At 44.5% G+C, this 24,752-nt stretch overlaps 3 protein-coding genes across 10 annotated transcripts in view; 1 reads left to right on the top strand and 2 right to left on the bottom strand.

Moving 5' to 3' along the window:
* The window catches only part of ptpn20 (protein tyrosine phosphatase non-receptor type 20), a 23,261-nt gene extending 13,871 nt beyond the window's left edge, over positions 1 to 9,390 (bottom strand). Inside the window, exons 1-25 of the mRNA XM_037464834.2 lie at positions 9,268 to 9,390; positions 7,156 to 7,303; positions 6,818 to 6,981; positions 6,119 to 6,184; positions 5,851 to 6,030; positions 5,620 to 5,695; positions 5,095 to 5,175; positions 4,866 to 4,941; positions 4,559 to 4,712; positions 4,297 to 4,368; positions 3,938 to 4,112; positions 3,532 to 3,667; positions 3,303 to 3,441; positions 3,076 to 3,228; positions 2,756 to 2,941; positions 2,509 to 2,671; positions 2,143 to 2,410; positions 1,982 to 2,061; positions 1,784 to 1,861; positions 1,573 to 1,680; positions 1,370 to 1,486; positions 1,063 to 1,274; positions 763 to 864; positions 509 to 602; positions 48 to 133 (exon numbers count right to left, since the gene is read on the bottom strand). Coding sequence (XP_037320731.2) covers positions 48 to 133; positions 509 to 602; positions 763 to 864; positions 1,063 to 1,274; positions 1,370 to 1,486; positions 1,573 to 1,680; positions 1,784 to 1,861; positions 1,982 to 2,061; positions 2,143 to 2,410; positions 2,509 to 2,671; positions 2,756 to 2,941; positions 3,076 to 3,228; positions 3,303 to 3,441; positions 3,532 to 3,667; positions 3,938 to 4,112; positions 4,297 to 4,368; positions 4,559 to 4,712; positions 4,866 to 4,941; positions 5,095 to 5,175; positions 5,620 to 5,695; positions 5,851 to 6,030; positions 6,119 to 6,184; positions 6,818 to 6,981; positions 7,156 to 7,279 — 3,090 coding nt within the window. The 5' untranslated portion in view covers positions 7,280 to 7,303; positions 9,268 to 9,390. The remainder of the gene's footprint in view (positions 1 to 47; positions 134 to 508; positions 603 to 762; positions 865 to 1,062; positions 1,275 to 1,369; positions 1,487 to 1,572; positions 1,681 to 1,783; positions 1,862 to 1,981; positions 2,062 to 2,142; positions 2,411 to 2,508; positions 2,672 to 2,755; positions 2,942 to 3,075; positions 3,229 to 3,302; positions 3,442 to 3,531; positions 3,668 to 3,937; positions 4,113 to 4,296; positions 4,369 to 4,558; positions 4,713 to 4,865; positions 4,942 to 5,094; positions 5,176 to 5,619; positions 5,696 to 5,850; positions 6,031 to 6,118; positions 6,185 to 6,817; positions 6,982 to 7,155; positions 7,304 to 9,267) is intronic.
* On the top strand, positions 9,390 to 19,597 carry mapk8a (mitogen-activated protein kinase 8a). 7 transcript variants are annotated; one of them, XM_037464843.2, is made up of 12 exons: positions 9,390 to 9,408; positions 12,938 to 13,104; positions 13,377 to 13,506; positions 13,609 to 13,667; positions 13,747 to 13,885; positions 14,502 to 14,667; positions 15,084 to 15,155; positions 16,014 to 16,196; positions 16,280 to 16,404; positions 16,536 to 16,599; positions 17,004 to 17,081; positions 17,573 to 19,597. In XM_037464843.2, the coding sequence occupies exons 2-12, from the start codon at positions 12,983 to 12,985 to the stop codon at positions 17,749 to 17,751; spliced, it is 1,317 nt and encodes a 438-aa protein (XP_037320740.1). In that variant the 5' UTR covers positions 9,390 to 9,408; positions 12,938 to 12,982; the 3' UTR covers positions 17,752 to 19,597. The 7 variants fall into 7 exon arrangements, with proteins under 7 accessions (XP_037320740.1, XP_037320735.1, XP_037320736.1 ...); XM_037464838.2 differs by lacking the exon at positions 9,390 to 9,408 and adding an exon at positions 9,668 to 9,780; XM_037464839.2 differs by lacking the exons at positions 9,390 to 9,408; positions 15,084 to 15,155 and adding exons at positions 9,668 to 9,780; positions 15,553 to 15,624.
* The window catches only part of arhgap22 (Rho GTPase activating protein 22), a 9,335-nt gene continuing 4,156 nt past the window's right edge, over positions 19,574 to 24,752 (bottom strand). For both annotated transcript variants that reach the window (XM_037464837.2, XM_037464836.2), the window contains 9 exons: positions 24,513 to 24,709; positions 23,799 to 23,886; positions 22,602 to 22,730; positions 22,223 to 22,433; positions 21,998 to 22,130; positions 21,844 to 21,917; positions 21,370 to 21,491; positions 20,275 to 21,268; positions 19,574 to 20,185 (listed from right to left, as the gene is read on the bottom strand). In XM_037464837.2, coding sequence (XP_037320734.2) covers positions 19,966 to 20,185; positions 20,275 to 21,268; positions 21,370 to 21,491; positions 21,844 to 21,917; positions 21,998 to 22,130; positions 22,223 to 22,433; positions 22,602 to 22,730; positions 23,799 to 23,886; positions 24,513 to 24,695 — 2,154 coding nt within the window. In that variant the 5' untranslated portion in view covers positions 24,696 to 24,709 and the 3' untranslated portion in view covers positions 19,574 to 19,965. The remainder of the gene's footprint in view (positions 20,186 to 20,274; positions 21,269 to 21,369; positions 21,492 to 21,843; positions 21,918 to 21,997; positions 22,131 to 22,222; positions 22,434 to 22,601; positions 22,731 to 23,798; positions 23,887 to 24,512; positions 24,710 to 24,752) is intronic.

The following is a 24,752-nucleotide window of genomic DNA, read 5'->3' on the forward strand; positions in this document are numbered from 1 at the left end:
GACTAATGCATGTGTGTGTGTGTGTGTGTGTGTGTGTGTGTGTGTACCTCCCCCGTCCTCTTTAGGCACTCTACGGCTTGGTTGTGAGTCACGGCCCTCAGGCTGAACCCATCAACCTCCAGCAGTCTGTCACCTGTCATATGCACAAACACAAATCTCATCATCATTAGCAACATCAATACTTAAACGGTTTGTGTGTGTACATGTTTTGATGGGCATGTCCACAAATCTAAAAGTCGTTCCTGCTCAGTGAAGCTTGAACCAAGTAGACAAAGACACACCGGCTTCAGTGGGACGCTCCCGTTTTAGGCCTTTCATCTTATTGGGCCTGATACATTCCCTGATAAGTAATACTTCACATATGTTAAATTGCATATAGATGATGATATTTATGTTTTGCTAATTAAAGAGAATTTAAAAGAATATCCCGTTCAAAATCAAAACTTTCCAGAACCATTGTTTTTTTTGGCAGGCACCTGATGTACAGAAATGAAATATAAAAAATCACCAATCTGAATGCGCCTGTCCTGCTCTGCAGCACCTCCAAGCACCAAGCTCTTGATGTAGATTCCTCCATAACGCACGTTGGTGTTTATTCCTCCCTTTGGGCAAAAGGGAGAAGTAATAATTCAATGTCTAAAGCCTCCAGGGATCCCGGGGAATGTGTGTTGTAATTTATTACCTATATAGTCATTACAGGACTGTTGAATTAGTTGTAGCTAGCGTGTAAAAGATAACAACAAGGATTCAGACTTCACTCACTGCGACACTGATGCCGAGACTACCACCGCTTTTCCTAAGGTCCATTGCAAACCGCTCCCCACTTTTCAAACTCAGGATAGAGGGGGACCTCGAACACTTATCCTGAAACAAAAGAGCGTTTAGAGAGGAATACACAAAGACAAAGATAGAAACGTGTTCACAGTAAACTCAGATTCGCCCAAACCCTCAATTCCTCAACTGTCCTTCACCCTGTACCTCATGCTTTGCTTCCATGGAAACAAAGCAATCTCCTACCTGTACCTCATGCTTTGCTTCCATGGAAACAAAGTAATCTCTTACCTGTGCGTCATGTATTCGCACAACAGGAATGTGTAGCCTCCTGCTATGTTTCGGGGTGGTTGCCAAGCTGGACAGACTGATGGCCTCCTCCAGTTCCTCCACGACAGGACGATACTCCGTGCCGCTCAGCGTGGTCTGAGAACCAAAGCTCCTCTCCAACGCCAAACCCAGAGTGCTTTGACTCAGGGACTTCGAGCGGTCTTTCAAAGACCCTGAAAACAACCGGGAGGGATAAAGGACGTCATGAAGGCTGTATTGAGTTCCACAGGGAGTGGTTTGTGACGGTGATGCATTGATTTGATCTTACGTTTAGGCTGGGACACGATGAGCTCTACTTCTTCAGGGCTGCTCTGAAGGATGGCCGCAGCGTCACTGAATGTCACTCCTTCCAAACTGGTCTTGTTCAGTGAAATGAGACGTCCCCCTGGAAATATCAACGAACCATTACCAAGTTACGGTGCATGTTGAGATGGAAACCGATGTTTCTAGTTTTAGTTCTGTGCTTTGTACCGGGTTTGATTCGTCCGTCCTTGTCCGCAGGCCCGTCAGGAACAATGGAGGCAATGAAGATCCCGAGGTCAAGTTTACCGGTGTTGTCCTCGCCAACTATCACAAAGCCTGAGACAGAACCAAAGAGGAAGTGAAGACAAAAGTATCCTGGTGGATACTCAGAATATTCAGATAAGTGTTACTGCGAGCAAGTGGGCCTTAATAAACTCACCGAAGCCAAGTTTGGGATCTTTCTTCAGGGTCACGCAGACTATCTCTCTCTCTGGCGGGGTCCTGGTTGGTGTATCAACTGAAAAGCACAGGTTTAATATGGGCTTCTGTAAATCAAAATATAGGTAAGATAGATAGATAGTCCAGCTAAAGGGCCAGCCCTTTTAATCTGAAGTTCACACTAACTCCACATATTCACCTCGAATGGAGGACGAGGCGTCAGAGTCCTGCTTATGAAGTGAGACACTGGACATCATTCTGGGAATCAACTCCGGAGTGCTGCAACGCGTGCGCAGTGACACATTACAAAGAATCTGCGTTTGTAACAAGAACACGAATGTAATCATCCCCATCAGCTACCTCCAGCACTGTCGCTCTTTTATGTCCCTGAGGTCTCCCGTTTCGGCGAGCTCCTTGTTAAGCTCTCGGCTCATCTCCCTTCTCATCTCCCTCTGCTGGCGCAGCCTCGCCTCCAGCTTGTCAGTCAGGTTTTCACAGGACTTGGAGAGGGAGTCCGGTTGTCCAGGTGTCAAACCCACGTGGTTCAACATGCCCTCTGAGCAGGAAATTCGCTTCGGATTGAGGATGCGATCCCGGTACACGGACATGTACTTATCCATGCTTTCATCTGAACAAACAAGAGGTGTTATTATTCTTCACCTTGTTTGTTTTTTATCATATTCAAAAAACAAATTGATTCTACACAATCAGGTCAAAAACACTCACCTGATATCATGGTGTGGTTGAGTTGTCGCGACGTCATCTCGCTGTGGAACTTGTGCTGTGCCGAGCAGAGGTTCAGTAGGTACTGTGCTATTTTTGAGCTTTCGGTTATAAAGCTGTGCTTCTTCCCACTGGGCCCTCCGCACTCTATGATCAGTTTACGCCGCTGAAAGTCAGAAAACAAAATCATCCTACATTTAGTTTGATCTTAATAATAAATTGAGCTGTAATGTCTGACTGAAGCGCCTACCCCAGTGGAGATGGTGTCGGTTTCCCTCCACAGGAAGCGCCTGATGACAGAGCGCAGGTGGCTTTTCATCTCGTACACAATGATTCCTTTGGCACAGATTCCCAAAACCATCTCTCCCACAACCTGCCTTTTTTCTCTCCCAACACGGTGGAACATGACCCCATACTCCGGTAACTGCTGGGCAATCTGGGAGGTACATATTTTAAATGCATTCAATATCAAACAGTAGCTATTTGTGTCAGCGATTCTTCAGGACTTTAATGAAGTGTAGTAAGTATAAAAAATATGCACGTGAAGGGATGCGTTTGCGGCCTGGATACCTTTAGGTACTCCGTTTCAGCCTCCTCAGGCAGTATCTGAGCATGACTTGCATGAAGTCTTGGCAGCTCCTCCTTGACATTGGGCAGGGCCAACTTCTCTAGCATTCTCTTAGACACATAGTGCTCTGGCTGGTAGTAATTCTTCCCATAGAGCTAGAGAAGACACAAAAAAAGAATAAATGTTCTGCTGTAATGCACTTTGAACATTTTTCTATTTTCCTGCGTACCTCCAGCATGTAATCCCCAAACTCAGCCTGCAGAGCAAGAGCAGCCAGAAACAAGCCTGTCTCCTCGTTGCAGTAGATCCTGTCCTCCAAGAGATCCCTCCGCAGCTGTAAGTAGTACTGATGCCGAGTCAGTCTGTGCCTAGGAAACAGGAATAGAACATCAAGTAAAACGTAATAGCTTTTAAACTATGTATTTCTAGAAATGATTTAAAGCCAGAACTTTACTTACAGAACAAAGGACATATCATCAACGAAAAATTTGATTCGAAGAAACACGAAAAAGGAGGCTATCTGCCCTTTCTTCCAACTGTCTGGTGCAATTTTGGAGATTTTTGTTTCATTATCCAAGAAAAAATATTCATCATCTGCAGAACGACAAAAGAACTTTAACTTCAGCCTTGTGAAGTGACTGAAACATCACAACTTGCATCAAGAAATGAATACAACTTTATGTAAGTAAACAACTTTGTTAATTACTGAAATAGTGAAATAATAATTCCACCCTCATGTTGATTGTGAGGGAACAATATCACAAGTTGGGCTATGGATTTTTTTTAAAATGCATTTTAAATGTTGTCAATGTGATGCACAACCAATGCCGCAGAGACCAGATTAGCTCCCATATAATATCTTACCATCTATAAAGGCAAGACCAAAGTAGAAGTGTTCTACCAAGTTTGCGTGAGCCACCACCATGTCAAACACATCCCTTGCTTTGGACTTAATGTCACAGCGAACCACCACGTACTGTCCGCTAGGCAGCACGACAGTCACCTCTCTCTGAGACGAACACGAACGGCCCTTTCTGGACTGTGGTGGACATGCACAAACACACTCACACACATGAATATACAGATACCGTTCATGCAATTATGCACACAGATAGGTTGGCATGCAAGAAAAGACCAGTGTTACTGTGTAAAAAGGACAACAACAGGAACTGACAGTGGTATTAATCTGAAGGAGACGGGATGAACAGACAACTTGAATTTACCACGATGGATCCCGGAAGCTCAAGAACAATTTGTTGTTCCTCTGACATTCTGACGAATTCTGGACCCAATGCCTGACAAAACAAACAAACAAAAAAGACTTTGCTGCTCTGCTAATTTGTCCCTCACTCGCACTAAATACTCCACAGTTGTAGCATACGTACATACACAACATACCCTTTTGATGTTCTACTAAAAAAAACCTTCCTCTTGCATTTATCTCTCTGAACAAACAAATCAAAAACCACAAATCCCCGATCGTACCTTAGCCTTCCGATTGCTGAGGCTGAGCGAGGACTCGCTGAAGGATATGGAGGGACTGTGAGATCTGCCTGATGTCTTCTGAGAGACGTCGTGGTGGGGGCTCCTACCAAGCCAACTGCAGTTGCTGTCCCTGTGACGGACCCCACGAGGCAGTCTGAGGGCACAGAGACAGAGGGGTGGGGAAGGACGGGTTGTGTAATAGTTGTGCAGTGAAGTTGGAAAAAGTCAAACTCGGGAGACAATGTCATGTCCCCTTAAAGTCAGTGAAGACAGTGATCGCAGATAGCTCTAAGCGTATGGTACACACCGGTCCAGCGAGGATTGGTACATCGGTGTGGGAGAGCTCCGTGGCCTTTGTTTCCAAGGTCTCTGAGGGAGACTCCCTAGAACACAGACAATTATCACACCAGTAAAGTAGAAGTAAGTACATTTTGCATTTGATTCAGGATTGCATCTGCTCACCAGAGGTGTGTTAGGAGAACACAAGAGAAATGACAAAATAACTTCTTTCCACCATTTTGAATTCTTCTCAGTACCTGACTTCGAGTCGGAGTCCGTAGAGTATCTTCTCTCTTCAGCGCTGCCTTCACCAGAGTCTGAAAGTGGCCCTCTCCTTCCTGCCAAGCAGGTAACAAATAAAAGAAGTCAGCGATGTTTGAATCCTGTCTGTTCCCATGCTTCCAGGAGATACTTCAATGTTTGGACAGGACTGAGGCCAGGGGAGAGCTCTTGTCTGCTTATTGGCTCTCGCAGGAGCCTAATCCTGGGCTTGCTTTAGGTTAAGATTTTAATCCCGTTGACCTGTATGCAGTTCTGAGTCAAAAGCAATGACTTAAACTGCTCTCTGTAAATATGTGGGATTAAAGGTCAAACTTATTCAAAATTTCATAATGAATCGAAGAAATAGAGCAGGACAGTATAGTACAATACGCGTATACCATTTAACATTTGGTCAATTGTAAAATTGACTAACTTAGTAACTTAATAACAAATCAAAAGTTCCCAATGCCCTTTAGACGCGTATCTGAATACTCTACTAAGACTCTAACATGCATGTTCACCGTGTAGTCTCTCTCGGATCATCTGGCTCCTGCCACCCAAAGGAACGTGGATATCTGGTGAAGAGCCATGGTCCATCTGAAGGAAAATGAATCGTTAGTACTCACAATTTACTTTCATCTCATCACAATGCAGAGTAGGCGCTTGAATTCTGACACGAACACAATGGCCTTCAGAGGAACCCGAAACAGCTTTGGGACCGGGACATGCTGCAGGTAGATCTATAGACTCACTGATTCATGAAAAACCTCCTCCACCAGCTGCTTGATGACTTTGGTGGGCGATGGCAGGACGGTGCCTTTATGCTGACACTCGCAGGCTTCCAGGATGGCGTTGAGAGTCACCCTGCGATGTGCCAAGTCCTCACACATGCAGAGCAGAAGGCTGTTTAGATGGTCACTCAACTGGACTGGCTGAGAGGAATGAGAGTCGAAAGTCATTATAATGATGATGTGGGACTGATGTAAAAGAAAAAGACAGCTTTGTATGAGGGGATCACACCTGATTTTGAGGTAGTTGAAAATCAACTGACCAGTAGAGAGTCATACCCAGTGAATACACCAGCATCTGTGCAACAAAATCAGTTAGTTGATGACAATACTGTTTGGACACATTGCTATAATTATCAACAAACTATATAAGAAAATCCAGGTTTGCGTTTATATTCTTTTTTTGTCCATGAACCATTAACATTCTAAACAGAGGATTGAGCATTTTCACTATTGTTATTGAATATTGTTGTTCAGAAACGTCATGATTTCAGTCAATGATTGTTTTGTATAATTCATCAAGGGACATTTCCTGCAGCCTTCAGCCATAAACGCTTACCTATCCATAGTTATATTAATAGGAGATATGGGCATGAAGGCAGATGTCTGTGAGACCAGAAAACATATATTGGAAAACTTTTCAACAAATAAAGACGATCGGATATTTTTTTTAAGTTACTTTTGAGTCTGTACTCTATGTTTATAAATAGGGTTCTGAAGTTCAGAATTCAGGCCAACGGTTGTCTTTGCTCAGCCACTAGATGGCGCGCTTACCCAATAGTCGACCTTCAAATCTTCTCATTCTGAGATACACTCATATGAAAAAGACAAATGAAGATATGGCAGCAGGGCTTAAAGTTACAGATGAACCCCGCTTCTAAGAACTAAAACTGTTTAATGTTATTCAATAAGGACCGATGTATGCACTGACCCTCTCCATGGCAGGTTTGGTTGAGCTGGCACGGCCCTGCAGCATCTCCGGAGCAGTGAAGGTGGATACATCATCTGATAGGCCACAATTCTTAAATGCTAAGGTTCCAGTGGCTGACAGCAGCAAGGAGGTGGGACTAATGATATTACACATATTGTTCTGACCTGAAAAAAAAGAAGAAAGTCCATGAGATTTATGCTGCTGAAACAGTTCTATGCAGAGGGTGGAGTGAAATAGATTTAAAATGTTATATGTTACATTGCAGTAAGATAATGGTATGGTTAAAGCAGGAGGTGCATGCGCCTATGATAAGAAGGGGGTTATCTAAACTGCTTTACCCTTGTATGAGACATCCACTAAAGACTCTGCAGTGCCGAGGAGCAGGGACCAGACCTCCTCCTCCAGCAGAGGTCCCCCTCGTGCCTCCAGTACTTCAGCTAATGTAACAAATGTGCTGCTCATCCTGCACACATTCCAGGCACACACCTGAAGAAACACACACACACACACACACACACACACACACACACACACACACACACACACACACACACACACACACACACATACATATAAGACATAAAAATACAAACCCAAAGCATCACCCAATAGAAGTATTGGTCAAGGTCATATTATGAGGAGAGGTTAAATGTGTGTTTTTACTCTAAACAATGTAAATTCCTGCATTTGGCTGATATTTCTGGCTGATTGTCAATTTGTTTCTCCTTTCATCACCTTTATTACGTACTCGTACGTTACGTCAGAGCCTGTCAACAGCATTTCGTTTTCAGGGACAGTTATGAGAGATCACACTGAAAAGAACGGGGAAGCTGTTCCGTTTACTGGACTCTGATTAGATTAACTTACTCCATCGGTCTCAGTGCCTATGGCTCTCCCCGCCCCTCCCACTTCCTAATAGGCTTTCTTCTGACCAGTGGGCAGATCCGAGGGAGCTGTGCTTTCCGGTACCAAAGCCACTATGTCATGATCCCATGACATAGAAGTAGATTTTGTCCCAGGCTGTGTGATATTACACGTGTAATCATGTTGAGTAAATGATTTTTATTTTCACTCAAATTACATTAGAAAGAATGAGATGTTTTGTAAAAATTCCTAATGAGTGTGGTGAATGTGGAAGATCAAAACAGCGACTGACTTGCCCTGGAATTGAAATGAATTATGGAACATTACATTAACAGCAGCCAACCACATACAAAGCAATTTACTGGAGCCCTGATTATCCTGCACTTAAAGTGTGTTCATCCTCAGCTCACGACACCTAGTGTCCACCAAATGTTGAACAAGATTAAATGGCTCAAAAGTAAAACCACAAATGCCATTCTGAGATTAGGGACATTTAAATGAGGGATTGCATCATTACGTTGATGAGAGATATCAAATAATCCTACTGTATCCCTGCAGCCTGGTTAGTCGTTATGATACTGAAGGGTTGGAGGAGAGCGCAGGAACCCAGCCGAGTGCAGCCAACCGTCCTTTCTAGAGAAAAACCTTTAGCAGCTGCAATCCGTCAAAGTGGTTTGTCTACAGGTGTTCAACTACCCTGAGAAGCTACCTGCGCCGCCACAGGGACCAACACACAAAGTTGATTTTTGGATTGCCAATTATCACTTGTCATTTTTTTAAACATAAACCCAAAGAAACTGTGTGGTATATACCAACATGGCGTTCAGCTGAGGGTTTTGGCTCGTTTGGCTCGACCCGGTGTGACCTCGCTCTGTCTCACCATCAGCGTCATACGTTCACATCCCATTAGAGCGTCTGCGTTCCCTAAATCACAACCTTTAAAACTATAACAGTAAGATCAAATTACAGAGAAAATAATGCCAGGAACTAACTCTTTGGTCCAGTTTACACACCGTTTGCCACACTTTTTTCCCTTTGGTGTGAAGCATTTTGGTTCTCTTATTCAGAATGTTTGTCATTACATCAGAGGATGGCATGAACCAGTCAACAAAAGAACACTATACCGTATCACCGTGTTCCATACAAACCCCCTCAGTGATCCATTAATCAGATGGACACAGACAGAGGAGAAACGGAATTTGGGGCATCATGCTTCTTCAGTATAGGTGTAGATGTAGGTCTCTGATGCACTTCTCTCTTACTAAAAATTCCCAAGTTCTTAACAAACAAAACGTGATGTAAAGCTGCCCAGAGGCCAGTTTTTAGCTTCGGTAAAATAAGCCTATCACAAACAACACGTTAGTCAGGATGGCTTTTGCAATCCCAGGCTTGACTGTGGAGGCTATATGTTTCTCTTAAGGGTAAATCTCCACACAGTGTTGTAAAGGTTCAGCTAGGGTTAATGCCTGAATACCTTGCATCTCAAATACTCAGATTAAATGTATCTGAACATAAAGACATCCACTCCGATTCACCAAACTGTCAAACGGCACCACAGCGAGAGTAAAATGGCGAAGAAACATCACCTGGTACCATATGTGACCTATGTCAGCGGTCTGATCCTTCGTGTTATCTTCAGTGCTCCCACCACGGATCCGAAATAATCCTTGTGATCATCGCATCGCCGGTTTGACGTCCTCTCAGCAAAGGCTGCTCCGCTCCGCCAGGTAACTCATCAATGACACCAACCACACACGGTGCCCCATTCATTTGCCCTTTTCACCACCAGCGCCACGCTGAAGATCCCGAAACTTTTGTTTGTTTTGCTGTAATTGCGGCTATTCTTAGCGCTCGCCTTTAAACGCTTAATGGGATTGCTCTCGCGTTTTTGACGGCGACGGGTTCAAAGCCACCAATAGCGAGTGGCGTGGGATCAGCTACACCGATTTGACTAATCCGTCTGACGCCCAAAGGTGCGGTTGCAACCCCGGCGGTAGGTGCGCTACGGAGACGCCTGGGAAGGACGAACGACCGCTGCCGCGCGGCTGCTCCGCCGCCACAGAATGATCATAACACTGCGGAGTCTCCTGGAACAAGGGGTAAGAAAAACCTCAGTAGCGTTGCCTCTCGCTGCGGGGTTCGGCGCCGGGGACGTTCATTCACGCACGCTTTGCCCTCCCTATTGCGCGCAGCGTGTCTCTGCAGGCCGCGGGGTATGTGCGCAGCGACGAGGATAAATAACAAGCCACCCAGCGCTGTCAGGTGGGTGCGGGGAGGTTTTTTTTTTATATATATACTACTCGGCGCTAAATTCACGTCATTTTGGCCTCACGTCCCCATTCGGTCACATGCATTCGCAGAGCATGGCTATACGTGCACACATCCGCGCTTGTAGCGTAGCTCAAAGAAAGTGATGTTAAATGATGCTGTTCTCTGTGTTCAACAACACATCTAATGTAAGTAAACTATGTATCTGTCAGTCATGTAATAGACGAGTCATCATGGAAAAGTTGCAGTTGTACTAACTTTTTGTTAAGATTAAAGAAAAATATATCTGACAACGATAGAAAGAAAGAAACAAGAACAGACACGAATGATTGATAAATTAGAAATGATTGTATTAACGTAAAATGTGTCCTTAATATATTGCTCAAAGGAGACTCAAAGGCTGCCCTTCCGTTTACATCTGTGGGTTTGTGTGCTTTTACTTCTAGTTTCCAGAGAAAATGTGAATGACTTTCTGACCGTGTGTGCTCAGTAAACCATTATTCATACAGCCTGGCAACCCCTCTCAGCCATTTTCATCAGAAATATTTCTTTCATCAAATAGAAAAGGACAAAATATGCCGAGATGTTCCCTCTTCATTTCGCCATTTTGATATCTTTCTCTCAGTCTATGTTGATTAATGCTTTGTAGGGTCTATTTTTTTAGTTCGACCAATAAACCCTCTACAATGGATTTACTGCAGACATAGAAGCATGAGAAAAGGGGGGTAGATAGATAAATAGCTCGATAGCTAATAGAAAGGCAAGCAGAAGGAAGGAAGGAAGGAAGGCGGATGCAGGGGGAGGAGAAGGAGAAGGAGGAGGTGGGAGTGCCTCTGTGGAGGAGTGACGTACTGCTGGGACGCATGCCCCGTGCGCGCCCTGGCCTGTCAGCATACTATCCAGATGGAAACGTAGGCAAGTGAAATTCGGTGAGGTCATGTATTTTTTAAGCCGCACAACGGAATAAATCACCCTTCAACCGGCAGCGTAAACAAAGAGTCCGGAGCTTTAATCGGCCGAACGTACCGCGCGCGCGGCGGTGAGCGGATCGATAATCGTTTCATTCGATGACAGAGGTAAGATGAGGATTCGCTCCTCGGCGCCTCGGACGCGCTTATTGTTTGGCGGTGGGGGGAGGGTCGTACATGCCGCTCTAGCGACGTGGTGGCTGCTTGGCCGTGTTACGCCGGAGCGTTTCGTCACCGACCGAAAACATTCCCGCGTCGTTATATCTTTATATTCTATATGTATCTGTAGACAGGGGCAGAAGCTCGGGACACCGACTGCGCACCGGGCTTCTCCGACAGGCCTCTCGCCATATCACATTGTGGCCGTCACGAGCGTCTTCTGCCGGGGCCTCTCGGACCAGCTGCGCGTGTAGCGTGCACGGCTCTGCTCCTGCGGGTTTATTTCGGTTACAGTTCGCGTATACCTGCCACATAGCCCTATGCCCCCCCCCCCCCCCGACAGAGGGGGGTCGTGTGGCCAAGGTTAACCCTCTGACGAGGATCGCGATTGAATCAATCCGGGTTCCTCGGTGGTCCTGCGGTTAATGAGAGCCTCCATGTTCCATGATGGAGTCTCCGTGTCCGCCCCGCGTACTGTTCGCATGAGGCGGCCCCGGCTTGGGATCGGGCGTACGGATGCACAAGGCCCGTAGATGTGGATAATACGTGTGACATATATCCGCGCACGTCGAGAGAACACGAGCTGGCGGGGCACATATGTTAATCGTATACAGGAGCCGTTTCTCATTTAATGAGCTGCTTAGCTTTGCATCCGTTATATGTGTGTGTGTGTGTGTGTGTGTGTGTGTGTGTGCGCGCTACTCGTTTTGATGCGGGTTGATTTCATGGGATGAAGAAAATAAAGCACCACATGTTGTGTTGTGAGAATATTTACAGATCTTTTTAGTCTGCACAGAACCACAATCTGAATTGGTTTTTTTTTTAGTGTGTGATTCGGAAGAACCTGTTTAGGGGAAACGCAGGTTAGGATATCAGAAAGGTGCTCTCTAGGAATGCAGGATACACGAAGTACCTGGATGCATCAGAGCTGCTGTGGCTGCGTTCCTTCTACAGAGTAAATACCGCAGCTGACACATAACTGCAATCTTATAGGGAGCCATTGATTTCAGAGGTATTTGTCGATGCAGCGTGTAGTCATGATCATCAATACTAGTTATTTCACAGTAATTCCAGCTACATGTGTTACTAAAAAATAGCAATTTACAAAATCAAATCCGCCTGTGATTCTCTCCCTGCACTGACCAGAACCTAATCAACCTTATGGATAACCATTAATCCACTAATGGCCATACCGCAGAGCCACAGATAGCTGTATATACCTCCAGTACTGTAGAGCAATGCCATTCAAGTCTGCATAAAGCAGACAAGCGTATTTGTCTTTCTGTGCACAATATAAAAATAGGCAACATGTCTATTTTCATGTTGTGAGGGAGGTGGATGTTATGTACGTCCTTGTGACGTTGGCAGAGAGCTGACTCATTTTATTCTGGCAATTACATCCCTCATATGGACTGTGTGTCGGCTGGGTGGGGAGGGGGACTACGCAGCTTACGTAAGACCCGAAGAAAGGCAAAGGAAGTCCATTGGATCAAATTGGCGTCTCTACGTGGTGTCTCATCTGGGCTCTCACCCAAACCGGTGCAAGGGGTGGATCTGCGCCTGTGGACGAACTGCTTGTAGAACTGTGCTTGTCTGCTGGACTCTAGTGCAAATGCATAGGAATTGTCACCACGCTTGGTTTGCCCGTGTGACGGAGCCATTCGGAGGGTCATGTTTCTTATGATGGAGTAGATGTCTGCTGATGGTATCAAATCCTCCATCCTGGTGTGGTAGCGGAGATAAGAAACCAGAAATCCAGCCGTGGCTTTTCTTCTAATCTGCTTTCTTGGAAGCAGGGATTTTAGTTTGACTTTTATATTTCTGGTGAAACTGAAACGTGTGCCTGTCTTTGTGTACACAGAGGACATTTTTGGATGCACAGAAAGCTGTAGTTGAAGATTTCGCCATGAACAAAAACAAGAGAGAAAGAGAGTTCTACAGCCTAGATGTTGGAGATTCAACGTTCACAGTACTGAAGCGATACCAGAATTTAAGACCCATCGGCTCAGGAGCCCAGGGAATCGTCTGGTGAGTGTTGCATCCTCGTCCATATTTAGTAAAACAGCTCAAATATTGGTCACTGTTTCCAATATTTTACCTGAACATTCCTGACAACCAAAGAATATTTGTGTCTTCTCCATAAAGAGAAATAGGAATCTATTTAAACTGCAAATTGTCGTTTCTTTCTATTTTAGAGATATTCTGACATAGGAACAGATATTAACCTGTAATTTCTAATCCCTCTTATACTGCATCTATGATCTTATTTTGAAACCATTCCCTAACTTGTTTTTCCACAGCTCTGCTTATGACCAAAACCTTGAACGGAATGTTGCCATCAAGAAGCTGAGTCGGCCTTTTCAAAACCAAACGCATGCCAAGAGGGCGTATAGAGAGCTAGTCCTAATGAAATGTGTCAATCACAAAAATGTAAGTCGGAAAAATATCACATATGGTCAGAATGTGAATGCTTGAATGTGTGTGGTACTTTAATTGTGCTTTCATATGACAATTTTCTTTTAATCCCCACAGATCATTGGCCTATTGAATGTATTTACACCACAAAAATCATTAGAGGAATTCCAAGATGTGTAAGTAGCTACATGTGAGGCGTGGCTGTACCACGTTACCCTTCTCTTGCTGCCGTGTAACCCCTTTCTGCTCCGTCAGATACCTGGTGATGGAGCTGATGGATGCAAACCTGTGCCAGGTCATTCAGATGGAGCTGGACCACGAGCGGCTGTCCTATCTGCTGTATCAGACGCTGTGCGGCATCAAACACCTACATGCTGCCGGCATCATTCACAGGGTGAGCATGAGCTGGCCATGACTTCACAGACTAATGCCAGGCCAGTGGCCCAAAAGGGACCCGTTAAACCCTCAGTGACTTGATTCTACGGGAAAACGGTCACCTCGGCGTTATTTTGGAGTTATTATTGATAACACCAAATGTACTATGTGAGTCAGTATAGACAGGCAGGTGGACATATTGCATCTTCATAAGGATTGATAATAAGTGATAAGCGTGTGCAGAGACTGATTGCACCAAATCATGAAGAGAAAGAAATCCATACGATTAGAAAAATGCAGCCAGTTGTGATATCATTGCAATAGTCACTGACTATGGGAATGTAAAAATGGGAAAATAATTCCTTGTTAAAGTAAAGAAGCAGCGGAGCTAAAAAAATATATGTACAATGTCCAAAGCAGCTACCGTAAAAAATCATGGTCTCTGATTGGACAATAGGATACTCTATCAAGATGTGGTAATTTCTAGTGTATTTTGTCTCAGAATGTTGGTTAAATCAATACATTAGCTGTTGCTCCATCCGTAGCTATTGATCCCCATGTTTTGTGATTGATTGCTTCTTATTGACAAAATTATTATTTAAAAAAATATTTTTGGGGTATGTGTTCCTCTGTAGGACCTCAAGCCTAGTAATATAGTTGTCAAGTCCGATTGTACACTGAAGATTTTGGACTTTGGCTTGGCTCGGACGGCTGCCACGGGCCTCCTGATGACACCGTATGTGGTTACTCGCTACTACAGAGCACCCGAGGTTATCCTGGGCATGGGCTACCAAGCCAATGGTTAGTTGTTACCTGTTTCCTGTCTCTGCCACTACAATATCTACAATAACAACCTCTGTTTGTCGTTTACTGATGTTAGACTTTAGAGTATTAGGGACCCACCTTAAAAAGGTTTCTTATCATTATCACCTTTTTATTGTCTTGAATAGGTAAACCAGCTATTATTAGTGTAATGAATTGCAACTTTGTTTTATGGGTGTTATTGCTGTAGTGGACCAAAGAGCTGTTGACCTTTAAAACCTTGTGTGTTGGAGCCATTCTAACACACAGGGACCTTGCTGTGCACGCTGTGTAACCTGCATGTGGCTTCTTTACATGATAGGACTATGTCCTAAGAAACTGACCCCCTTTGTGCAACTAACCTGTTGTTGTGCATTCCTCTAATCCTCTTTGTTCACCGTGTTCCACGCCACTAGTGGACATATGGTCTGTGGGCTGCATACTCGCAGAAATGGTTCGCCATAAAATCCTCTTCCCGGGAAGGGACTGTATCCTTGGATCTTTTTTTAAAATCTTTCCTCACTCTCCTAACTCAGACAGTCTTTGTTAAGGGTTTGTGCTTTGTGTTCTGCAGACTAATAGATTTTCCCCTGGATAGTTAACACGGTATGTTTTGCCAGGCTACAAGGGACTTGTCATAACACACCTCATTCAAAGCTTTCTGCCCGGTGTGGCCTGCACACATGCACGTTTTCATTCGCATGACGCTGCGTAGCTCTTTCTCTCATAAATCTGGCTGATCCTGCAAGCTCTCCATTTTCATTGGAATCCACACCACTGCCATTCTGTTTGCATTCATTTACCTTTTTGTTTCTACTCCTTTATTTGACCTCCTTGTTTTTGTTTGCATGCCCACTACCCCGTCACCTGAACATCTGCCTCCAGTGGACGTATGGTCAGTGGGCTGCATAGTGGCTGAGATGATCAGGGGAAGTGTTTTGTTCCCCGGCACTGATCGTATCCTTCCCCATCAATGATTGATCAGCGCGTCATCACTTCATTATGTGTGAAGAGAACGGCGACAACCATCCTGAGAGCTGCCTTCTGCCACATTGTCATTCATTGTATTCTGTCAGTTTCATCATTGCTCTGCTGCATCCACGTATTGTGAGACCGTCAAGCCAAACCAAGTGTTAAAGGGTAGTAGTCGAGTGAGAAAGTTGGTATAATATTATGTATTAGCTGCATAGGAAAGGAATGGGGCGCTGTATAACTCAATCCTCATTTTAGTACTTGGGCCACCAAAGTAGAGCTGTTGGTGTGTGCATCTCCCAAAAACGTGAAGTCAGGTCTCCCTTATGGTGTGAGAGGGAACAGTGTGTTTTTCCTTCACACAAACACATCAGACATCGACCAGTGGAACAAGGTAATCGAGCAGCTCGGCACTCCATCTCAGGATTTCCTAATGAAGCTGAACCAGTCAGTGAGAACGTACGTGGAAAACCGGCCACGCTACGCTGGCTACAGCTTTGAGAAGCTCTTTCCGGACGTGCTGTTCCCTGCCGACTCTGACCACAACAAACTGAAAGGTACTGTGCGTTTTCCCCTGCCACGACGCAAACCGCTCTCCTTCAGCGGCTCCATCTGACAGTCGTGTTGTTTCTTTCCTCAGCGAGCCAAGCCAGGGATCTTTTATCCAAGATGTTAGTGATCGATGCCTCCAAGCGCATCTCTGTGGACGAGGCCCTGCAGCACCCCTACATCAATGTTTGGTACGACCCAGCTGAAGTGGAGGCAGTAAGTGGATCGCTGATCGGAGTGCATGATCCTTAAATAGGTCCCATGAGATTTTAATTACATCACTTGTGGAAAGTTGGCAATGCTCTTCTGCCACCAATGTGCCATTTAAGCCGTTTTCTCTTTCTCAGCCCCCCCCAAAGGTCCTGCACAAACATCTGGATGAGAGGGAGCATACTGTGGAAGAGTGGAAAGGTGAGACGGCACACTAAGACTATTAACTCAACACTTTGTTTCAGGTTGGCTAGCCAGAAGGTCTGTTGCATGACTCGAAACCCCTTTTTAAAGCCTCTCTGTTAGTGTTTTCCACTGTGGGGGGAACCTGACTCTTTGGAGCATGCTAGGACTTCCAATAATGAGTAAATATCACTTTCAGTTGAGCAGCCAGCAGGATGAGCTCATCCTAAACCCCTGCCAGGTGATAATGACCGTTCACTCATTTTTAGAAGAGTCACACCAGCAAAGCCTGTCCAAGAGAGGATCATGATGCTTTACAAACTCTACCAATACAAGTTTACTACATACTGGGGTATTTTAATGATGATTCCTCGCTGTCTCTCTTGCCTCACTTAACATTTTTTCTCATCTTTAACTTTTAGTGCTAATTTATAAGGAAGTGAGTGAATGGGAGGAGTGGAAAAGGAATGGCGTGATAAGGGGCCAGCCGCCTCCTTTAGGTGAGTAATCTTCATAACTTTGGTGGATGAAAAGATTTAGGGAGGATAAGTGAATCACCTGATGGGTGTCTGTAAAGATTGAATAATTAAAGGAAGTTATTACTGTTTATTTTACACACATTCACTTAACACTTCATATATACACTAGGTCAAATCTGGTATAAATGTTGTTAAAAAGTTATAAATCATTAATGTTTCAACCATATTTCAATATTCATTTTAATACTAAAAGTACAGAGATTTGGGGATTCAAGTTATAATATTCCTTAAATAAAACGGAAGCATATTTTATGGATAAAGCCATACAAGAGAATAAAATTTGGATATTTTAAGACTAAAGGAGTAACATTCCCAGAACAAAATTGTTTAATATAACTCCTCTCTTCTGACCTGCGAGTCAAAACTTTTGGTTTGAAGCACTGTCTGGATCTGCATTTGTCGTGTGTGTTTCAATGAAACCTATGCGTTGACGTGTGTTTTTCGCAGCACAGGTGCAGCAGTGATTGACAGCCCCCCTCAGCCCACGTCGTCCTCCTCTTCTTCGGCCAATGATGTCTCGTCCATGTCCACAGAGCCCACTGACGCGAGCAGTGACCCCACCATGACCTCTGAAAATGACAGCAGCTTGGACAGCCACACCTCCCTGGGTGCACTGGCCTGCTGCAGATAACGCACACATGTACACACACACATACACACACACACACACGCACACAAAAAGTGAACCTCTCCTCATCAGTGTAAGTGATAGGAGAGAATTTAGGCCAATTTCTAACTAACTTCTCATGTTAGTTTGTAGAGCTGCGCTTTTAATGTACAGTTTGTTTTTATTCCCCCCTCCCCTTATACTGCTGTAAATTATTGTGGTTTGGAATTGTATCATTATTACTGTATTTTTTCAGCAAAGAATCAGAGTATGTTATGATGTGAATCTGTGATGTATGTTACGAGAAGGAGGGATTGAAGTGTACTTTACACATTGCTGTTTTTAGCTGCTGCTACAGTCGAATACCACAGTTAGCACTGCAATATTATGTTGAATATATTTTTATTTGAATTCTCCATTTGGCATTTTTGTTTTGATTTTGGTACATTTGGATAAATCTACCCAAATTCTCTTTTTAACATTAGAAAATAGCGCACTTCACCTGGGACCCGATTGCACTGAATGATTTTTTTTTTTTGATATTGTTCTTCATCTTTCTTGTAGAAAGCCTCCTCCGGTGTATCCAAGCTACCTTACTTCTTAGTATTATGTCACCTTTTGACTGCGTGTATCTTGACAGGCGGTCAAATTGTCTATTTCCCGGACACTGAATTTCTTTTTTTTACTATAGCGTACTGTTAACTGACTGTGTTTGAACTTGTTTAGTTACTTGGATGTAATTTGTATGCGATGGTCTGTTTGATGAGGAAGAACAGGGTGAATGTAACGGAGTAGAAGTGTGGCGTAGTCCCGGAGCCAGTGATAACTGTTAGCACTGTAATATGTTAATGTGGGCCATTCCACTGGCTAGAATGAGTTCTGTATTTGGAGACTGTCACCAGAGACTAAGTCTAAATGAGTCACCTTACCCCTTTGGCAAGTCCTTTCAGACATATATTCACAGCTGTCTGATATTTTACATATTTATTTTAAGTGCCCTTACTCGGTTGAATGATTTTCAGTCCTCTTTGTTGCACATGCTTCTGTAGTGCGTCCGAGTTCTAACTGAGTTCTACCTCACACATGTACATCTTTGAAGATACCGTATGCATATCATGGCACGCATCGTTCATAATAGGGGAAAAAAAGATACTTTTTTTTCTGCATTAGCTTTATTCATTTATTTATTTATTTATTTCAAGGTAGGATTACTATTGTATTTAATGTACATTTCATTCAGAATTACTATTTATATGCATTTTGTTTTTCTTTTTTTTGTGCAATATAATTCATAGATTAATATAGTCAGTGATTGATCCGTTAATTTTTATTGTAGATGAGGAAAGAGGCTATGACTATATGCCATGTTAACCTTTTAGATGTATTTGATGGCTCAAATTCCCAACCTGTCGCTTTGCCCTTTTCATGGTTGGGCACTCCAGGCAGCAACTCCTAGCATCAGCTCCCAGAATGCACTTTGGCGATTGTTAGGCATCTCCGGACTCGTTCTGAGCAACAATCTCAACTGACTGTTGTGGCTTCCCTTTGTGTCATTTTCCTCTCCTCCATCTCCTCAAAAAAGAGAAAAGATAGAATAGACTACGCATGAGTTTTCTCTGAGCAAATCTGGTTTTTAGTGTAGGGTCATTTAAGGGAACGATGGGAAAGCCATCCAACACTACTGGCATGATACTGCAGTCTTCTGATGGTTTGTTGGCAAAGAGTTAACCTGGTTTGTGTGTTTTGATCGGGCCAGCTGTGTGAAGTTCAGCTGTGGATTTGAAATGGCTTCACCCACAGACCAATTATATACATATAAAATGAAAACTGTCTACCTTCAACTCCAGCAAATAAAACAGTAGAATTTTAATGTCTCACATTGTTCTTTCTTTTACTATCAAGTTAACATTTCTTTTGAGAATAGGATTTCCAAAGGGAAATGAATGGGGTGCATGGGAGACTGTACCTCATATCACCAGTAAGTCCTGTTCTTCTCACTGTTCATAAATAGTCACCTACATGTCAGATGAATAATAGTAAGGGATTTGGCAGGATAGTAAAATGATTGCTTAGTCCAGAGGAGATCTCGTCTTGCAGCGGCACTGTAGGCACAAGACGGCTGTACTAAAGACAACAAGATGGCAAGTACTATTTGGTCTTCAAAGCTGTGCAGCTAACTGGTAGTCCCAAGCTCCTCTTTCTCCTCCAATGAACCAGATGAAGGCAGGTTGGTCTCCTCTAGTTGGTCCTGGTTGCTCCTGTGGTCAGATCTCCGAGGGTCTTGAAGAACTCCTCCATTTCCTTCTGGAGGAGAACGTTTCGGTTCTCTGCGTCTTGATGTGCCCGCTCCGAGTTCCTGAACCGGATCTCCAGCATGTGGAACTTCTTTTTCTCCTGGTCCAGCTCCTCCTCGAGGCGGTTTACCTGGGACTGGTACTCCGAACAGGACTCCTCCAATCTCAAAAGAAGAGAAGAAGGGGTTATAAACACAGGCTAATTAGTTGTAATTGGTTATTTGACAGGAAGTGAAAAGTGTCTCGTTCTTACTTGCGAATGCTGGTCTCGTTGCTTGTCCTCTGTTCCTTCAGCTCCTGCTTGAGCTCGCTCAGCAGGACCTTCAGACCTTCATTTGTACCTTCCTCAGGACCCTTTGCACTGTTGTCCAGGGGACTCGAACTGTCCGTCACCTCTATGGGTCTCTCTTGACCCCGCCCTAATTTTGCTGCCTTATCTCTGCCCTCTGGCTCGGCCAATGAAATCTCAAAGGAAGTCCAGGTGGAGGACGTGTCAGCGGGAAGGCTTAGACTGGAGGGAGCCACGTTGTCATAGGCAGACAGTCTGTGTGACTGCAGGAGCGCCCGATGATACAGGGGGGTTTGAGAGGAGTCTTCGTCCGAGTGTCTCTGTGTGTCCCTAGCTGGAACGGTGGCCTCTTTAAGGGAGAGGGTTGAATCCTTCAAACTGGAGTCTTTAAGTCTTTCACCAGATGAGGTGGTGCGCTTGTGAGCTCGGAGGGATGACAGGCCATTCATCAGCCAGTTGCTCCCACCAGCTGCTGACACGTCTCCCGCCGACCCCCCCATTTTCCCCCTCTGCCCCCCGGATGCTGCACCTCCTTTGAAGTTGCTCCTCCAGGCGGGCAGAGCTTTGGACTGTCTGCTGGGGCTGACGGCTGCCTCGCTTCCCCCTCTGGCGTCGTTTTTGCCATCTGCTTGTCCATCCATTCTCTCTTCGGTCTTACCTTGGCCCTTTGCTTCATTTTGACCATCCTCACCCTTCTCCGACATTGTAATGGGACTCTGCACAGTTGGCTCACTGTCTTTAGAAGGGGTTGAAAGTTTGAGTTCCTCTTTAGGGGTTTTGGGGGCCGGGGAGGCGGTGTCCTCCTGTGTGAGCCATTCGACTTTGCAGCGTTGGATAGAACTCTGCTGCTGCTGCTGCTCCGGGGGAATCTTGGTTTCTGTTTTGACCTCCTCCCTTTGGTAAAGTTTAGTGTGTTCACTGATCAGCACAGTCATGAGGTGCTGCACCTGCGTACTTCCTGTTTACAATGACAAGCACACAAACAGTCTAAATGTTTCATGGCATTGTTCATAATGATAATGAGTTTGTGCCGCAGTTAACATTAACATTATCACAAACCCTCCATCATGGTAACTGGGTCCTCCACCCTGGGCCGAAGGATATTTGGTCCAAACACAGTGGCCAGATTCTGAACACTCATTTTATTCTCACTGGAGTGAGATTGAACCTCGTCTAGAAACCTGAGCAGAACAAACCAAAATCAGTAATTAGTTCCAAGATCGAACAGTGTAGAAACCCTTTTCATCCATTTACACAACAATGAGAACTGAGTCATGAGTCTATGGGTCCGGTTGAAGATATATTAATAGACGCAGAAGGCTGAAAAGACATGCAATTATTAACACTCAGAGTCAATCAAGCTGATGCCACTTCCCCCGATGACGCGTGGTGGCATGTGGGTGCAATGGATGTTATTCTTCTTGTATGACAGGCTGACAGTTAATGGAAAAGTAGCAACAATAAAACCCAAAACACATCAGTGGGCTTTAGAACTGCTCTTATACGGCAGAAGACAAAACAGTATGGACTTACTTGCAGATGTACGTGAGGAGGTTGTTGTTGACCTGAGGAAGGGATTTCACCTGTTTGCCTAGCTCCACATTACCCTTGAAAAAAAAGACGCGTTTATTTTTGAGGCAGACGTTTGCAAATGTACCTCTAAAGTGTTGAGCAGACATGTGTTTACCATTTCTTTGTCCTTGGTAAGGAGCTGAGCACAAGAGAGAAACTGCGTGTATTTGGAGAACGGGATTATAGGCTCCGGCAGCTCCCGTATGTACAGTTTTAGCAGTGATGCCACAGTGTGGACATCAGTGGTACTGCAAGAGACAGGAAAGCATACAGTCCAGGCCTGCACAGATTATAGCTCAACATGCTGCTATCAATAAAATGGCCCCTCCCACCGCGTCACCTGTCAAACACTGGCTTCTCGCCGCGGTCGAAGGCATCTTGCAGCTCTCGAACATGGTTGGTCTGCCCAGGGGCCCTAAAAAGGCCCTCCTCCTGGAGCCCATGTTCACGTATGAAACACACACACTGTTCGACCAGCACAGGGACCAGTCGCTGAGGGCCACACTGGGCCTCGCACAACATTGTCTCCTCGAGGTGCTGCCCAAAGACGCCTGCAGCCACGCAGAAGAACAACACATTTCAGGTTGGTAATTGACAGAATGTCTCCACATGTGTACCCAGGAAGTTTGAGCCCATTCAAGGAAATAGTACTACATTTGCTTAATACTGGGGATGTGCTCTGTGAACATTTTGTGTATAGATATGGTTAAGGGTCACACCTCCTCCAAGAGGAGCCCAAATGACTCTACGAATGGCTCTGACCCAGTCCTCCATGTCACTCTGAGAGTTGGCCATTAGCAGGAATGATTCGTGGCTGAGGCCTGTTCGATCCTTTTCACCAGCCACTCCTGAAAACAAACATATTTTATTACTCCCTGGATCCGCAGGACAAAGTGACTCACACATTCCAAAGCCACAGTCCTTTAATTACATCGAATCGGAGCTCATGACTTTTAAAAGTGCTTTGCTGATCAAATGAATTGTGCCACTCAAATGACCTTATTAACTCCAGCACCCCGGTACTGGAGGTACAAAGAGGCAGCCATGTAGCTCAGCCTCTCTGCCTGTCTCTGCCCGCCTCCTGCACACAGCTTGATACCAACTGGTTTGACATTTCGGTCGATTCTAGTTACCTTTGACTACACCATGTGAAAATATCTCCTTTCATGCAACTTTGCAATCTCTTGCGTTTGAAGGGGTGGAAGCACTACTCGGTTGCAGGTGGAGATAAAAGCATCAAAGCTGCTATTCATAACATGTTTATTTTCTACTGATAAAAACCTTCTCATGAACACAACCTAAAAGGGAGTTCTCTGAGTAAGTGATTGGTAGGGCTGGCTGTGAAGGCTATATATCCATCAGTGCCTGCATTCATTTTTACGTTGCGCTCTATGCTACATAGGGTGTGATGTGAGAGAAAGTGTTCCCTGTGGACACATGTGACTGCACCATGCCTCCTTGTCTTTCTGTCTAGGACTTTTTCATCAGCGTCTTTTCACACTGTTGTCATTTAATTAACACAAATTGTTAACATGTTAAGAGACCACACCCCCAATTGGTACAAATTGCATTTAGTTTGCACAAGTGCTCACCATGATCCAAAGCACATCAACGTGTTTTTAAGGCTTACACTAGTGTCCTTTCCGTTGTATGGAAATAGCTGTTAAAAAAACTAAAACCAGAAGGTAATATATAAATATGAACATCTTATCTTTTTTTTTACAATCAGCAAAGTTGATTTGAATCATCTTTCTAAACACTAAAAACTAACTACGTTTTTGTAAGTGTAGTAAATGATTTGAAATGAGCTTTTGTGTAAAATACAATGTAACTGGAACTAAACACTAAACATGGAGAACAATACATGTTGACTCACTTGCTCACCTACGCACAGAGTTGTCACTACGGCAACTCACCTGGAACAATTTCAAACGGGTGACGACCAGGCTCGTCCTGATTGACGGGCAGCTCATTGACCTGGCTGCCCTGAAGAGGAATACAACCCTGGAAGGGATAAGACAGGAAAACACCAGCATCGCATTCAACGGCCAAACTATTAATCAATTAGTGGTTGTGGACGTGGCGTGCGCGTTGAACATCAGAGAGTTCTGAGTACATCGAGCTCTGGGCGTTTGTCCAACAGACGCAGGCGGAGAGGATGTAGGGAGGGATGACTCAGGGAAACATCTATTTATCCCTTTGGCACTTCTCGTACTGTGTCGTTCTGATCCCTTCACTGCGAAGCGGGTCAAAGGTCGGCAACTAAGTGCTCGCAGCAGAAGCACAGGGCAAGTTACCACACTCCCATTGTGTGTGTCAGGGCATTTACGACACACTACTGCTTTGATGGAAAGTGCTGTGATGTCTTAAGGCGATGATTTTTTGTGTGAAAGAAGATTGAATATTGATCCAGCTTTAGTTTCTCTTAAAAAAAATAAAAATGAAATAATAGATTGTAGCTTAAAAATGATCACATCACACATAAAAGGGTTTAATTTTACTTATCATATTTCTTTTAAAATAATCAATCAATTGTTTTCAGAGTTGGTATGGTAACGTATGGCCCTACGAGGGAAACCATTCAGTAACATAAAAACTGTCTTGTGTGTGTGTTAATTTGCACACATCACCTGTGCCTTGGTTTCATCCTGGTCCTTGTAAAAATAAAGAGCTTCGGTCCTCAGAACGAACCAACGCAGCTGCCAGTTCTTCATGATGCTCCGCTGTCTCTTGAGCCAGCCGGCCTTCAGGGCCTTCTCCTGACCCAGAGGAGAGCAGGGCCTGGAGACCCGGGACAACTCTCCCAGCACCATGCTCTTGGACCGTGCTGCATGGACACACACATAGAGATGAAGAGAGCAAAAGGGTGG

The sequence above is a fragment of the Pungitius pungitius genome, chromosome 13 (genome assembly GCF_949316345.1).
Source record: "Pungitius pungitius chromosome 13, fPunPun2.1, whole genome shotgun sequence".
NCBI lineage: Eukaryota > Metazoa > Chordata > Actinopteri > Perciformes > Gasterosteidae > Pungitius > Pungitius pungitius.

Coding starts and splice junctions, on each gene's coding strand:
- mapk8a (XM_037464838.2), top strand. CDS start 9,745: ATGATCATAACACTGCGGAGTCTCCTGGAACAAGGG. Junction 14,668..15,083: donor CATGGGCTACCAAGCCAATG/GTTAGTTGTTAC, acceptor CCACGCCACTAG/TGGACATATGGTCTGTGGGC. Junction 16,197..16,279: donor TGACCACAACAAACTGAAAG/GTACTGTGCGTT, acceptor TTCTTTCCTCAG/CGAGCCAAGCCAGGGATCTT.